The sequence below is a fragment of the Thunnus maccoyii genome, chromosome 12 (genome assembly GCF_910596095.1).
Source record: "Thunnus maccoyii chromosome 12, fThuMac1.1, whole genome shotgun sequence".
NCBI lineage: Eukaryota > Metazoa > Chordata > Actinopteri > Scombriformes > Scombridae > Thunnus > Thunnus maccoyii.
In genome coordinates this window covers 15163872-15180194 of record NC_056544.1, presented here as the reverse complement: position 1 = coordinate 15180194, position 16323 = coordinate 15163872, and the positions used below count along the sequence as shown (strand labels likewise).

The following is a 16323-nucleotide window of genomic DNA, read 5'->3' as shown; positions in this document are numbered from 1 at the left end:
TGCAGCTCTGTGAACTTTGTTTTTTCTAGAGTTCTGGAGGAATAAGAAAAAAACTTTTCAGTCAGCAGAGGAGTTTATATCCCCCAAGGAGTACCAGAGCTATCTGCCCTGCAGTGCAGCAGAGATGTGTTGCTCGAAACAGAAACAAACTCTGACAACATATAAGAGCAGGGCTGCAGAGACTTCAAAACATAAATTGAGCTGAGGAAAATTAGGTATACCTACAACCATGTCAGTGTTGTGCATGCATATAGTAACTCATAAATAAACAAATGTTCTAGGCAGTTTAAGGTGATTCTAATTTGGAAACAGATGCTCTGCCTAGTGCATCATGTACCGCAGCTTCTCTAAAAAAAGAAACAGAAACAAGCCTTTCTACCCTGGTTAGACTCATATAAAAGAATTTTGAAAATTGCTGTGATGTAGGCAGCATCATGGAATAAGCAAAGAGGACTAGAATTTTGTTTTGTTATGAATACTATGACTTATTGAATCAAGCAAACGGTTGGGTGCTTGCCTTTGTTGCTCTGCTCCTCTGAGTGGAATAGAATAAATTAATTCTTGCCCTTCTAAGGGAAATATGATTGGCTAGAAAAGACACAAATAGATCACATTCCTGCATTCAAGAGGAAGGACATCTACAGTTGCTCTGTCTTTTCTCTTCAGAATGATACCAACAGGATTAAAAATGTATCCTGCAATTACAAAATGAACATGTAAAGTGTCATAGCTCAATCTTTAATGTATTTTGGAATAATCACTGGTGTCTCGGTCTTTACACTATTTCTTTTTTCCACCATATAGTTTCGTGTTGTCCCAGAACACAGCCTTCAAAAGGACACCTTTCATAGTTATAATTAAATTCAATGATATTGCTCTTTTTAGTTTTACTCGATTTCACTAAGGAACTAAACAACAACAATGAGGGATAATCCCTGAGCTTATTCAAGCGCTACCTTTGGGCACATATCAAATTTATTAATATAGTTTTTGAAAAATGTCTGGCAGCTGTTCATCACAACACAGCTACTAGACTTACAGTACACACACATACTATATACAGTAGAGTCAGTTTTCACAAAGCTCTGTGTAATGTGTATATTTGAGTACATGTGCACAAAGAAACACACACAAGACAAAAGTCTTCCATTTGAAGGGCTGATCATGACATGTTACACCAGGGGCTGCCTTGTTTTCCCCCAACCTCAGAGGGTTCCTCCCAGGTTGTTAATTAAACTTCCTAATTGAAAACTTAAAGTCTGGTTCTGTTCCACTCACACCGTTTGTTTTTCTCAGGCTGTTCCGCTCTGGTGGAAAATGTCACATTGTGTGTGACATTTGTGTGAGAGAAAATAACACCATTGATTGGATTGGTCAACTACTCCGGTTTTGGCTCTGTCACCGTCTCCCCATGTCTACTGCTCTGTTTGTGTCGGGTTTTATCAGCATTTTGGTCTTCGAGTGTCAGTTTGCTCCTCTGCCTCTCCACTTAGCCTGAGAGTTAAAGGGGAACTCTACCGATTTTACACTTCAAAGTCTGTTTACATGTCTTCGGGAGTACTACTGCATATATTAAAACAAGTTGCATAAAGCCTTTTGCGGGTCCAAAATTGCCTCAAGTGATGGAAAAAAATGAAAAATGAAAAAAATCAGGGTGTGTAGAGTTAGGAAGAAGTGAGGTTACCAGACCTCTGTAGCTCACTCCTCATCTCTGCTAAAGGCTAGCGACTCAAGGCTGCAATAGCCACTACTAGCACAACACAACTGAATCTGTACAATCGAGTGAAGTGAATCTGTTTGCATTGTGGGTAATGTAGGCGACAAGCTTTGACAAGGAAGAGTTTTGCACAGAATTTTAAAAAAATATTTCTGGTTCTGCTGCATCAATTTTTAGCCTTTTTTTTTTACTGTTCATGAGTCTGACGGTGTTATAATGGAGCAGTATTTTATTACTGATCAGAGTTAACATTCAGTTTCAGAAGTAAAAGAGAGCAGCCAATGCCTGGCTGAAAATCTTTATCCATCTTCACTAATAGTCAATTGAATTCAACTTATTTAAAAACAAAATGCTTTGCAGTGAAATTTAAAACACAATGAAATACATACAACAAAATCACATTGGTAAAAATCTGTAACAAAGATACAGCAATCATTTGGTGGTATTTATGATAAAGGGGAATCAAACACAGTGGTAAACAGAAGGTTTTAAGACAGGATTTAAAAGTGGCAGTAAAGGAGCTTGATTCGTCATGGTGGTCGTATAAAATGATCATACACTTGAGTAATTCCATTTAAAGTTTGTGGTTTGAGCATAGAACATTGGGGGATGTTTTAAGACTGCTGAATGAGCTTTTCATCCTCCCCAGTGGTCTGATGTTGTTGAGGTTAATGGTAAAGTCTGAGATAGATAATATTCTGGAGAAGACGTGAACCCAAACTTAACAAAGCATACAACAACATAGCTGATCTCACACATCCTCCTTTCCTCCAACACAGAGCACTTTTCTTAGAAGGTGCTATTCCATGTTTACTCACTCATGTCTCCATATGTGTTTGTGTACAGTTTTCTGCATTTCTATTGATATATCTATCGTTTGCTGTTAGTAGGATGGATGACATAAAGGATGACATTTGGAAAGAAGTTGTGAACAGTGAGGTAATTTTTTTCTGGTTCATTAGGTGTATAGCACTTGTGTGATGTACAAGGGGTGAGGGAGTCAGTGAAGGTTCTTGCTGTCAGGTTTTGACTTTTGTTAGGATTGTTTCTCCACATACACACTGAACACAGCAAAGAGAGAAAAGAGATGAGGCTGGCTCATATCAAAATGTGTCCAGGACTGCCTCAGCTATTCAGTTTCTTTTTTTTTTTTTTGGTGGTGGTGGTGGGAGGGGGTTCTTTGTTGATTCCCAAGCCTCTTAACCACAGCTGAGAGGTGTTTTGTTGTCTGGCCTCCATGCCTCAAGAGTTCAACACAGAGTAAGACAGCTTGGCTCCCCAAAGGCTGATATTTAAGCTATAGGGCTGGAAAATAAGGGATTTTGCTACTGTAGGCTGCAGCACTTTTTTCCCCCTCAGATGTGTCTGAGCCCACTTGCTGAGAAGTGCTTCGCAAGTTTTTGAAACAATGGAGATCCTTGCTGTGGGCAGCTTCAGTGATCTCTGGCTGATAGTTGTTCACCAAGTGCTGAGAGTGCTTCTATTAAAGAAACATAATCTTAATTCTTCAGACAATTGAGGCAATGTCAGTTTAATATATTTTAAGAACTTGTGTGTCCATAAAATCTGAGCTGTTGATTGTTTTTACAGCAAAATGTTTGAAATTCTGCAACTATGTTTTGTAATGATAGTATAATATGGACAATTATATATTATTTCTGTTACTTTGACTACAAGACCTATGAATTTGTTAATCATTTGTAAATAATGATCTTTGTCTTGACATAAGCCGTAGTGGTACAGAGGTTTGATTCTCCCCCTTTTTCAGCCTCTCAGTCTCATGATCATGGTCTTATAGTACAGTAGCTAAGGTCAGTTTTTGTTTGTTTGTTTGTTTGTTTTTTAATTTTTTAGGACAATCCTTTGGGTTAAACTGAATCTTTAGAAAAGAAGGACTTTAAATGTAAATTCTCTGATATGGCATTTACATTACATAATTATAGTCGTCACTCAAGAAATAAATGGTCATCAATCAGTGTAACCTTTAATTTGCAAATTTAATTTCTGTAATTTCTGTTTCAAACTTTAAGATACAAAGATGTTTACTGAGTGAGTGCACATGTCCGTCACAGTCAGTGAGTATATGGACAACTGCTTCACCTGCATTATACACAAAACATCCTTAAGTAGGTTTGAACTGTATTTCTACTGTAATACAACATGATGCTGCATCGCTGAGAAGCTCGTTTCTAGCATGAAATAATCTGGGTGTGAATCTGTCTCACTCCTCTTTTAAATCTGTCAGTGGGAAACTGATTAAATACGATTCTCATTTTGCCTACAAATTTAACATGGAAAATGGAAATTAGGATTAGGTTATAAAATCTGGAACAAGTAATGACTAATACCTTAAAAACAGATAAAAGGCCAAGGCTGTAACTTTGGAAAGTAATGAATTTAACCTTTTGGACTTTTGGAACAAATACTGCATGTACTGTATGTTGGAAATGCATATTTGGCTGAGGCTACTACTTTCACATTACATGATGAATTTAACTTAACTTGAAAACTGGAATTTAGAATGTGGCAATAATAAATAATCTGATGATGGGTGTATGCTGGAAGGTATCCTGGCAAGGAACCCAAAGAGTGAGACTCAGGTTGCGGGCAATTCATTCATGGGGCACAGTAGCTTTATTGTCCCACTTGAGGTTTTTTATAGGGTGAGGAGGAGGAGAGGAAGTAGAATGCAGGAGCAGGGATGTTGGGGAGGGAGGGGTGAGGGGGTGAAAGGGTTCCACCTATATTGGTAGACGCAGGAAATTGGATTACACGAGGTGGCCCTAAGTTATAATAACTTCATTTAACAGGTCACCACCGCTGGAAACTGGTCTTGTCATCCAAAAGCTCCCTCAGCTAGATAGCAGTCAGTCCCAAACACTGATGGTCCTTTGTAAAAATTTAACAAACTGCCTTTCTGAAGCAGAGCATTGGTTGGAGTGCAGTGACTCTGAATGTGAATGTGCATGCAGACATGGGAAGCTATGTAAACAGTTGGTTTGTCATATTGTCCATGGAGCCATGGCTCTTGTGCCTACTCAGAAATGATAACAAGGTATAAGGATATGCTTTTATGTCATTATTCCATCTGTGGGATCCATCCAAAACACATTTGGTTTATTTGGTAGACTTTATATATTCAAAGGAGTTACGGCTACATCATCCAGGCAGAATCATTCATTGGCATAGAGATGTGATATCCTCTCCAAAAGAATAACGTCCTCCCCCTTGTCTTCGTACTACAAATTGCTGCTGCCCATGCTGCCCTTCCCATATGGTGCTCTGTGTTTGTACTATTTTTTTTCCCTCTAGCATTGTTTACATTGTGTGTTAATGAGACATTAAATATAGCCAAACCTATTCACCTCAATCCCTTTGTTCAAACCTCCGTGTCTGAAGATAGAGCTTTAGAGCTGCCAGGATTTCAGACAACACCTGCTCACCTGCTTGGGCACTCTCCATGCAAAGGTTTAATTGGAGAGAGAGAAAAGGACAATGAGACAGATTTAATTGGAGAATGAAGAGAAAGAGGGAATAAAGACAAGAAAAATGAGGGTTGTGGTCGGCCCTCTATTTCTATGAATTGAAAAATACCCTCCCCCTCATCCCTTCTTTCTCTCATCTATCCCCCACGTGCACATAATGCAGCGCCAGTCTTCAGCAAGACGAGGGGATGACAAGAACAAAAGAGAAACTCCATTCATTCACTGGCACACTGGCCCGTCAGATAAGTAGAAAAGAAGGAGGTGGACAAAGAATGGGAAGGCAAGAGGAGTGGAAGAGAGAAGCTTGAGCACAAATGGAGATAAGAAGTAGAGTGTTAAGGAGGGGAAAAGCCCAGGCTGATGTGGGAATGGGAGGAAATAGACAAAGGAGCAGAGGGAAAAACAGAAATGAGATGCGGAGGAGGTCAATAAAGACGACAAGGTCCAGAAGAGGAGGAGATTGGCACGTCACCGTGGACTTCAGCCAGGAGCGCTGGATTCATTTCAGAAGTGCGGGCATCAAAAAGTGTGTTGGTGTGTGTGTGTACAGTATGTGTAGCGGTAAATAGACCAGAGACTCACTAAACTTTTGCTGAATAACTATAGCCTGCTTGCACCACAGGTGGTGGTATAATTCCAAACACAAAGCAGCTAAGTAGTGCTTATGGGAAGCTTTTTTGTTACATTACCCAAAACTACGAGTTTACAGGACAGTAACACTCCTGCAGCTGAGTAACAGTAAGCAGGCAATAGGAATGTTAACGTTGTCCTTGTGTTGTAAGCAGCCATGCCCTAAAAACCATATTTAATGATAAATCAGGAAAAAAAAACATTACTTTCCTACTGCTTTACCTTTGCAAATCTTCAACATGTCATGCTGTTGTGAAAATATCATTCATAGCCTACAATAGCCTAAATAAACTTCGGGAGCACCTTGATTACCATTACTCAAAAAGGAAATGCTTTGGACTTGTCATTTCAATGCAATATCATGAATTAACCAATTTGCGTGAACTTACAAAATGTGTGTGTTGTCTGGCTGGTTGCCTGCGTGTGCCGAATAGATTTCACCTAGTGAAAGTTAACAGTTAACAGCTCAAACTGATGTAAACAACGTAACGCAAAGCAATGAAACACTTTTATTGGTTGCAATGTACACTTTATGCATTTTTTTGTGTCCTCTTTGATTGGATAAAATGTAAATATTCTTTCCGTTTTATATTTGCCTGCTTTATTTTACCTAATGTCTTAGAATGGATGGGAGTGATTGAAACATCTTTTTACCGTAAGTATTGCAATATAGGGGCATTTGCGGGGATACATTAATTCGCGACTTAAAAAAAATGTGGGAGGAGGATAAAGTGGGGGGGCAGTGGCCCCTTAGACCCCCTATTTTCAGTGCCTTTGACGTCTTCACAATCTGCAATGTGCTGTTTTTATCTCAAAGTGTTATCTCAGTCTCTCGCTCTTAAGCACTCTTTGTTCCCTCGTTTTCCCTCACGTCTACCCTCCTTCTTTATCCTTCTCTCTCAATCCCCCTGTCACACAAATGTGGAACTGCCTATCACTGTCTCTGAGAGAAGGCACCCCGCATCTTTAAGGAGGTTATCAAGACGGGTACATTTTGTTAATTACTGAGCTGTCATTAATCTGCTCATATGTGCACACACACAAGGATTTAAATGAGAAAAAGAGTGTGGAGAGTTGGTGTTGTGGATTTTGCTTGTATGTGCAGCTCTGGGTTCAATTTAGGGTCAGACGTTTAGCTAAAAGTTAAGCCTTTGGCCCCTCAACTCCTTAGGAATAGTCAAGACAATTTATGACAGCCCATGTCATAATGGAGAGAAAAAAGTCAGACAGAGAGAGTTTGAGAAAAGACAACCATGTAATAGATATCTTTATCTCATATTCACAGCAGTGACATTGGATTGCACAGCACACAAGCACAGCACTTTATATGTTCTGGTGCCCCTGCCTCCCTTACACAGAGTGTTGTGTGACTGGCTGACAATGTGCCCCAGAGTCATGATGTAACTCCAGGAAACTGATTTTCTGAATAGACGGTCATCTATTTTCTATCATGCGCTAAAATGAGGTTACAGAGTGTCAGCGCTACTGCTACCAGTCGGAAGATCGGATATTGACTCAAAAAGGGTGATGTAAGGTGGGGAAATTGAGGTGAGTCTCCTTGTGATGTGGTTAAAGTATCAACAAAGGCACCATAATCATGCCTTGTTTAAAGCTGTGGAGGGACCAAGAATATTACTTGGATGGTGTGATGTAATGTGTGGTAAAACTTGGGTGGGCTTGCTGATCACGAGCTTGAACGTTTTTGAGGCTGTGATACGTTCTGACTAAACATGGAAAAGAGTCTCACTGCTCTTCTCACTAAGTCCTATAGGGGTTTCAGAATACTTATGGTTAGATTTTCATTTTCCATCTTATGGCATACATTTACAGTAAATCAAGAATGTCTCGTTAGTATTCTGTAGGTTTTTTAGAGTGTTTTATTCAGATTCTTTTCATATCTTTTTAATTGCTTAAGTGGAGGTGGTAAACTCTCCTTCCTTAGTAATATTCAGATTGATTTTTTAAAATCTTTTTCAGTTTTATGGAACTCATCTATATTTAGTTTCAAGCTGTAATCATTAAATGTCAGCATTAAATGATAATTCCAGTGATAGTCTATATTTTTGTTATTGTTAACAAATGTCATGAAAAGCTCAAAACCATCAATGAATTAATCCTGTCAACAAGTGCTGCCTGTGTAGCCAATATTTATCTGTGCCATAGAGATCCTTTGTTGTCCAAAAACTATTAAAAGCACATCAACCAGTCACACTGTTTTACTGGGTGACACGTTCCTTCATTACCATGAACACAGCTACTTATTATGAGTCAATCCAACATACAACGTCTTGGTGCTGCAAATACTTGCTAGTGCACCAAATGTTTATTAATCCACAGCAAATTAGTCCACAGCAAATGAATATCTGCCGACAGTGCCCAGCTGTTAAACATTTGTTAAGCCTTTTAAAAAAATCTAACAATTTGTTCACCATTGTTAAAGATTTACATCTCTACTGGGAATGAACGGGCTTGGAGCTGAGAGCTGTATGGGTAGGGGAGTCAGAAAGTATGGCAAGACAGGTGCTGTCCTGATGGTCAAGTGGTTTAAGACTGGACACATACAATGAAACTGCAGTGTTGCTGATTGGATTCTAACTTTCTCACTTTTCATCTCCCCTCTCTGTCCTGGTGTTTCCTGTCTCTCTATATAGTGTTTAAATGTATGCGTTAACTACCAAACAAAGGCAAAAATTAAAAGTTTTAAAGACTAATGTTTGTCTTGCACATAGTCTTTTAATGAGAATTTGGAACAGTAAGAAAAATATTTAGGGCTGTCAATTGATTAAAATAATGAACTAATTAATCACACTATTTGTTGTGATGAATCGCAATTGATCACTTTTTTTCTTCTTAATACTGAAGCTTCTAATAATGAATATTAAAATGTAAAATCATGGAATTAATGTAAAACCAACACCAAGGAAGTATATTTAAATTCAATTATTATTGTTTAACAGCATCTTTTCAACTTTGAACACAAATTCTCTCCTGTGAACTACAGACTTCCAATAAAACCATCAAGGCCATTAAAATTAGATATCAGCTTAGAGGGCAATAATTTCTTATATGCACTAATTGAAATGATAAGTATCCTTGGTGGCCTTTAGCAATACTAGCATGGACACAGTTTGTCTGCTATATTTCATGAGGCTTAGTTAAGAGGTTGGGTCATTAAAAGAGGTTTGCTTCATCTATTGCTGGTTTGGTCCGCAGAGAAAAGTCAAAGACCTGTCCAAAAGAGCACAGTAGGCTAGTAACCAAAAAAAAGGGTCTATGCTGTGTGGCTAGTCTGGCCAGTCAGCTCCATACAGGCTTGTGTTGATTAGAAAGATTGATTTGCACATAAATATTGTGCCCTACATAGTTTCAGTGGGTCATTTATTGGTCTATTGGATCTAATTTCCATGTTGTTAATTTATCCCTTTAAGGCAAATTTTACTGACTGCTGTATCTGATTATGTTGCTGCTGATGATGATAGTATTGCCTGGTGCTTCCTCTCTGATAGTGAATGAGCCATAGCTTGTCTTCATTAACCATGAGAAGAGCAAAATCCTGCAGGACCAGACCTTGAGTTCAGTTAAGTTCAGTTAATTCATAAAAATTCTTATCAAATTCATACTTTAAAACTCTTATCTTCAACTTGGAGGATTACTAAATAATAAAATAAAATACTACAATGACCTTAAAAAGAGAATAATAATTAGCAGCAATGTAAATTATTAATACAGCTGATAAATCTCGTAAAAGTACACTATGTATAATTGTGCTGTGCATAATGCATTCAAATGATTGTTACATAGTGCATGTGTGTGTGCTATTAAACTGGTTAGTGCTTTCCAGATGGCAGGAATGTACATAATGTGTGAGCTGGTGTCTTTGATGATATTTGAAGCTTTTTTTCAAACAAAAGGTAATAAAGCTTTCATCAAGCATCTACCTTTACCCTCAGCAGAGCAGTGAGAGCTGCGCTTGGCGTGTTTCCATAGTTTGGCGGCGTTGAGAGCTGAGTTTGACACCTCTGCCTCGAGTTGATAGGACCCAATGACAGAAATGGAAAACACATAAATTACTCTGCTGACTATTCCCTGATTTTGCACTTTCATAATTTCTGCAAAGCCTGATAGCTTTCAGCTATGAATTCAACCTTAGGGACATGGAATTGTGAAGCCTTCCCCATATGCTGAAAAATTGCAGCACATTACATAACAAAACAGTTCCTGCCTAATTACCTCAGCAGCAACATAACACTTTAAAATGTAGTCATGTAAGGATAAATGTTGGTGCTATTTTTTCCACACAGATATTTTGTGCTGGAGTGTCATGAGTGTAATTTTTTACAGTGTGGGGTGTTCAAAGGAATTCAAAATCAAAGAGCCCAAATATACTGTACATGCCCACCTACATCAGGAAATCGAAGTCACATGGACAGTACAGTAGCTCGCTTTCTAAACACAGAAGCAATTAAATTGTCTTCAGCAATTTTCTTAGTTTCAACAGCCTTAGTTAATTTCACTCACTCTCCCAAACACTTAAACATCTATAGAAAGCTGAAACAAAATGAAGTCTTTTTTTGTTACCTGGAGGGCCCACATATCTTATTTAGCAGCCAACTAAACTGACTGTAAAAGTTAACATTTTCCCCTCTCTCTGATAGCCATGGACGCACCCTTGAACCTGACAGCCAGTGAAGTGAATCACCGCAGCGGTCTCATATCCTGGCAACCGCCAATCGCAGAAATTGACAACTACATGCTCACCTACAAGTCTACCGATGGCAGCCGTAAAGTAAGTAGTGCATGTAGTTGAGCACTCATGTCTCAACTGTGTCTCTTATATACATACATATACACACTGTTATACACACTGTATCCTACATACTGTATTTCCATATATTTACACATCTTATCTGTAACTAAAATGTGTTTCCATATCTTACAATACTGGAAATCTTGTTGAGTATCCATGCTACAGCTGCAAACATGTGTTGGGGAGATAAACTGTACTTTTGTTAATCCACATAGCTGAAAATGGAAACCTAATTCTGCAGATATTGTAGGGCATATTGAAACCCCTTTTTTTGGATTTCTGCAAAGTAAAAGATGTTCCCAATTTAATCAACTTATTATGCGAGGGTTAAACAATATTCAGGGAAAGAAAATTAATGGAGAATCACAACTTCATGACAAATACTTTGAAATTCAAATTTTATCTTTCAATCATGTAATCCCATGACATGGGGGCGTGCGAATGTTTGAACACACACACACACACACACACACTAACACGCACTGATACAAAACATAAGGGAACGACAGTGAAATTGCCTGTCCAATAGAAATATCACTTTAATGTGCCTCAGTAGAGACATTGTTTGTTTTGATTAAACTTTCTGACGTAGCAAAGTAATGGTAATAAGCACATTAGTAAGAGCTGTGTGGAACACACCACGCCTGTTAACAAACTGACTGGAACTGTTTTCCATAATGCTCTGCAAAAGACTCTTTTATTGGTAATTAGGTGTGTGTCACACACACACATGCATGCGACCAGACACACACAGACCATCCCCTTTGATGCCCGACATTGCATGATCTTAAGGGAACAGTTAAAAATACAGACACATTGATGCTGATGCAGGGATGATCTACCACAAGTCTCTCTCTCTCCTCTCTGTCTCTCTCTCTCCCTCCCTGACCCTGTGGCACTAATATGTGGTCGACCATCAGGTGTCACCCATGCACAAAGAATGCGACAGTAACTATTCAGATTTTTTGAGATTTCACTTCTTTTCTATGTATGTTCTGGAAGCGAGACTGATGCTCACAGTCCTTTTTCAAGGGTAGTGATTTGTTTCAAACATGTGTCCAAACACGAACATAATAATGCATACCACTGAATAAACATTTTTTATGCCATGTTTAAAATTGTGCACAGATGTGTATGTTTAAGTCGTGTTTTTTTCCATATAGCATACATAACGTCTGTCACATGTAATGCTCTCCATCCTTGAGAAAAAAAGCGTACTCAGTTGGGAGAAATTGACATTTTATATTTTATAGATTCATAATGGTGCCCCTATCTTTGTATGCTTGAAATGCTGTCAGTCATCTGTCTAAATAGAGAGAACTTAAGGTTAAGGTTAGTTTTTTTCATAAAATTAATCAAACTGTTAAACCATATTTGCATAAAGCAGTAATGCTATCACTGGCCAAACAGCCTGCTGCAGACTCTGGACAACAACCCATATTTGCTTTTCTGCTAAAGACTCCTTCTTATCAAACATACAAACATGAACACGTCCTGCATTGTAGCTTGTTGAACGAGGGACCAATTTTCTGTTGCATTGATGCATGAAACAGCAATTGTCTTACAAAGAAAGATGAAAATCTGAAAAAATCTTGTGAGGCTAGTTGATATCTTTTCACCACAGTCGGTCCTGTTTCTTTTGAATTGTATTCAAGTCCTCATTCTCCTCTGTGAATGCTGCCTCAACAACAAGTGCCACATTTTGAATTCATATAGCTCAACAGCAAATGAGTCATACCACTCATGCTCAGAGCAAAAATGTTTCTGCAGCCAGAGATTGAAGTGCTCCTTGTGAGATTTTCTTGCAGTTGTTTCTACTTGAGGTCTGGCTTGGCTGAATGTATTTGGTGGTTTTTCCTCAGCTGTAATCTAACCACATGTTGGTGAGTCTTACAGCTGTTGAGCCAGCTTCTCCTCTTACAGAGATAATGGACCATTGTAATTTATATACAGTAGTTGTGAGATTAATTTCTTATCTGATTAAATAGTTTGTAAATGCATGTTTCACTGTTGGTTATGTGCGTGCCTGGACTGATAACACCTCACCATTCACACACACACTCACACAAGGACAAATACGTATCCACTGAACATCCAAACACCCACCCACAAATACAGAATCAATAGCAAGCGTATGAAGATATGTATTATCCTTGATAATACAAACCTGAGACGGGCAATGGTGCCTTAATGCACGGGCTTACCAGGGCTTAAGCCCCAGGCCCCGGGCCTCCAACCGAGGACCAGGGGCCTCACAAGACATGAGCTTAAAAAAAAAAGTATATTCATATATATTATAAAGTATAACATTATATATTTGCACCACCGCCATGAACGGTTGGGGGTGGGTGGGGGGTGGGCGTCACCAGGGGCGCCTTACATTAAAGTAATGTTAAGGCGCCCCTGGTGACGGGGCTGTTTCATTTGCAATAAAAAATCCTATCTTGACCCTGAAAACCTGGTGGGAAAATGTCAGATCCTTAGAGACAGAGAGACACTATTTACCAGCTGCTTCCCTGCATAATTCACATGGACACATTGCCTGGAAATGTGTGATTTTTTTCCCCAAACTGGCTAAATATTTCATTTTTACTTGTTCATATTTTATGTGTATCCAGGCCAACTGTAACACACATGCAGGCAAATATGTGCTCATTCCATCTCAGGCAGTAAAACACACACAAACATGGAGAAGTTTGAGTTTTCTGTTTATCAATTGAACATACTGCTGGTGTATTTATGCCTCATCTAAGAAACTGATGTCACAGAAGATACTCTCTCAGGAACGGTCAAACATATTGGCTCTTTAAGAGTGGCTCAATAAAAGATAACTTGTCAGAAACAAAAGGAGTTAACTGTACTGTGCCGCCAAAAATAGAAATGTTTGTTTCCTGATTGTTTAGCAGCTTCCCAGCTTGACTGTCCGTCTTTTATCTTGTTCTCTCTTCCTAGTTGCCCCCCACTCCTCCTCCCTCCCTCATTCTCTTTTCTTGTTTCTCAGTTCCTCTCTTTATAAACACTTTCTACAGCTCAGTCACTTTTCACACGCGAAAACACCAAACTTGTTCTGCAGCCAGCAAAAGTGTAACTTTTACTGCAATAATACCCTCTTTTAATTCCTTCTAAACACCTCACTTACTTGTACTGCCGTTTTGAGAAGACTCTGTGATTGAAGCACAAAGCAAGCTGTCATGTGTTCCATGAACAAAAATAGCTTGAAGGTTTCTTTGCTGCCATAGGTCTTTTTAAGACTCACAAGCTCAGTTTGATGTTTTATCAGAGACTTATGAGGATTTTAATATAATTTACCTTTTACCCTGAGGTTTGTACTGAATACACATTAAATTATTACTTTTAGAGGAGGCAATCTAATATCTTTTAACTTGCATGTACAATATGAATTCATTCTATATGTGTTTCTGCACAAGGAGTTGATCCTAGATGCAGAAGACACATGGATTCGTCTTGAGGGACTGGCTGAGACTACAGAGTACACTGTCAAGCTCCAGGCTGCAAGAGGACTAGACACCAGCGCTGTAGTCTCCACTACCTTCACTACAGGTACACACACACACACTCACACACACACACACACACACACACAGTGTGTTTGCATTCTTTGGTTTAAGCTCAGAAAGTGAGAGTTTTCTTGGCCTCACAGAGGTGCATCCTTTTTCTCTCTTTTGCACTGCATTTCATGTTATAGTCACCATCACAAAGTTGCACAATAATGAGTCCCCTCAGTCAGGCACAATTTTCATCTCCCCTCACTGTAGCCTAGTGGAGAAGACTTCCCATTAGGCTGCACTTGCAGGGTGGCAGTCTACAATCCTGCAGCTGAACACTGTGCTCTGATCGTAAATTCCCATTGTGTAATTTGATGCCAGACATATCAGTCCAACAAGGGTTGGGGAGCATCATGAAGTTTCCAATAAACATTAATTTATGTGAACATGACAAAGGTAAATATTGATATTCTCATTTCTACCAAGGAATGGACCTAGCATTAGGCTGTGTGATGAATGCTTAACATATTTTCAGTGCTGCTTTCAATTAAAACAGGATTATTTGATATTTTTGGCCAGGAGCAGCAGAACAAGCTGTAAACACAACATAGTATTATCTTATTAAGTTCTGGTGATAAACATTCACCACTTATGCAGCAACATTAGTATTCATTTGGAGTTGTGTTTCTGGCCACCAGGCGAATGTAAGTCCAGTGTTCACTCTTATTTTAGTTCTACATTGGACTCCACCAAAGAAAGGAAAATATCTGGCAGGCAGCTAAATGCTCCACCATGTTCACCAGCTAGTTATTAGAGGTATGTTCACACAGCGAGTTGTTGCCTCTACATCTGCCACCCACCGATGTTAATGATCTGTATCTTAATATGGAAATAGTTATTAACATGACACGATTAATATAACAAGTTTTGCTAAATAATATCGGCCCAGACTGGATAATCAAACTGAAGCTGATGTTGCTCCCAGATCATTTCTCTTTATTGATCTGTTTGTTCACTGCCAGAGAAAAAGGTGTCAGTGAACAAGACAGTAAAACCCAGTGGACCAGCTCCTGTAGCCTATCATTTCGCTTGCTGTGAGTTCTGTGGTTGCCACACAGCAAGTTGAAAAATTGTAAAGTAACCATCCACAGCTCTGACGGCAGTGGGAAATAGCCATGAACGAGAACGACAGCAGCCCACTCTCTCCTGATCACTGCGACCGACCTCGGGTGCATTGCTGCCGTTGTGTATACACTGAACAGAGTGGAGGTGGCGGCGGTAACTGCTCGCTGTCTGAAAGCACTTTAACTTTGTCTGTTGGCTGTTTGGTGCTGGGCATGTAGCATAGAGTTGGTTTATCAGAGCTCTTTTTTTGAAAGATGCTAAAATGTTCCTTTAGAGGTTAGGGGAACTGCAGTGTCAGGTTTAAATTCTCCGTGGGTTCATCATTTCAGGTAACTTCTTTCACATTAAACATTTGATCCATTGTTAATATAAAAACATGAATTTTTAAAAAAAAAAATTGCAGTTTATTCCATCCATGCAATCGACATACATTTCTACATACTGAATCATTTTAAGTCAAAAAGATGAAACAAACAAACAAGCAGATCACTACATCCTCAGTCCTCCTCTGCTCTTCTCCAGGGAGTCGACTGTTTGCAACACCTCAGAATTGTGCCCAACACCTGCTGAATGGAGAGACTCTGAGCGGTGTCTACACCATTTACATCAACAGAGACCCCAGCCAGGGTGTGCAGGTGTACTGTGACATGACCACTGATGAAGGAGGCTGGATTGTAAGTCACTGTGAAGATACACCTAATTTTAATAGCACCTTGTGCAAATATATAGCAAATGTGTCAGCTGGGTAAAAAAGGGGGACAAGTGTAGCAGAGAAAATGACTACTTCTTACTGAATTTTCTTTTGATCTCTGCAATGAGATACGTCAGCTATTTTAGTCTGAACAACTGATTTATATTTTTCTGATCTTGTCACATCATCACATTTTGGTGTTCAGGTATTCCAGCGACGTCAGAATGGCCTGACAGACTTTTCCAGGAAGTGGAGTGACTATCGGGTTGGATTTGGAAATCTGGAGGATGAGTTCTGGCTTGGTAAGACTCTTACTCTGATGTAATTAATCTGGGGAAAAATATGCCCAGTGTAATACAAGG

The 16323-nt window shown here is 39.1% G+C and overlaps 1 protein-coding gene across 7 annotated transcripts in view; it reads left to right on the top strand.

Moving 5' to 3' along the window:
* The window catches only part of tnr (tenascin R (restrictin, janusin)), a 187589-nt gene that overhangs the window by 157635 nt on the left and 13631 nt on the right, over nt 1-16323 (top strand). For all 7 annotated transcript variants that reach the window (XM_042429200.1, XM_042429202.1, XM_042429203.1 and 4 more), the window contains 4 exons: nt 10488-10618; nt 14068-14200; nt 15793-15944; nt 16167-16263. In XM_042429200.1, the coding sequence (XP_042285134.1) occupies nt 10488-10618; nt 14068-14200; nt 15793-15944; nt 16167-16263 (513 nt within the window). The remainder of the gene's footprint in view (nt 1-10487; nt 10619-14067; nt 14201-15792; nt 15945-16166; nt 16264-16323) is intronic.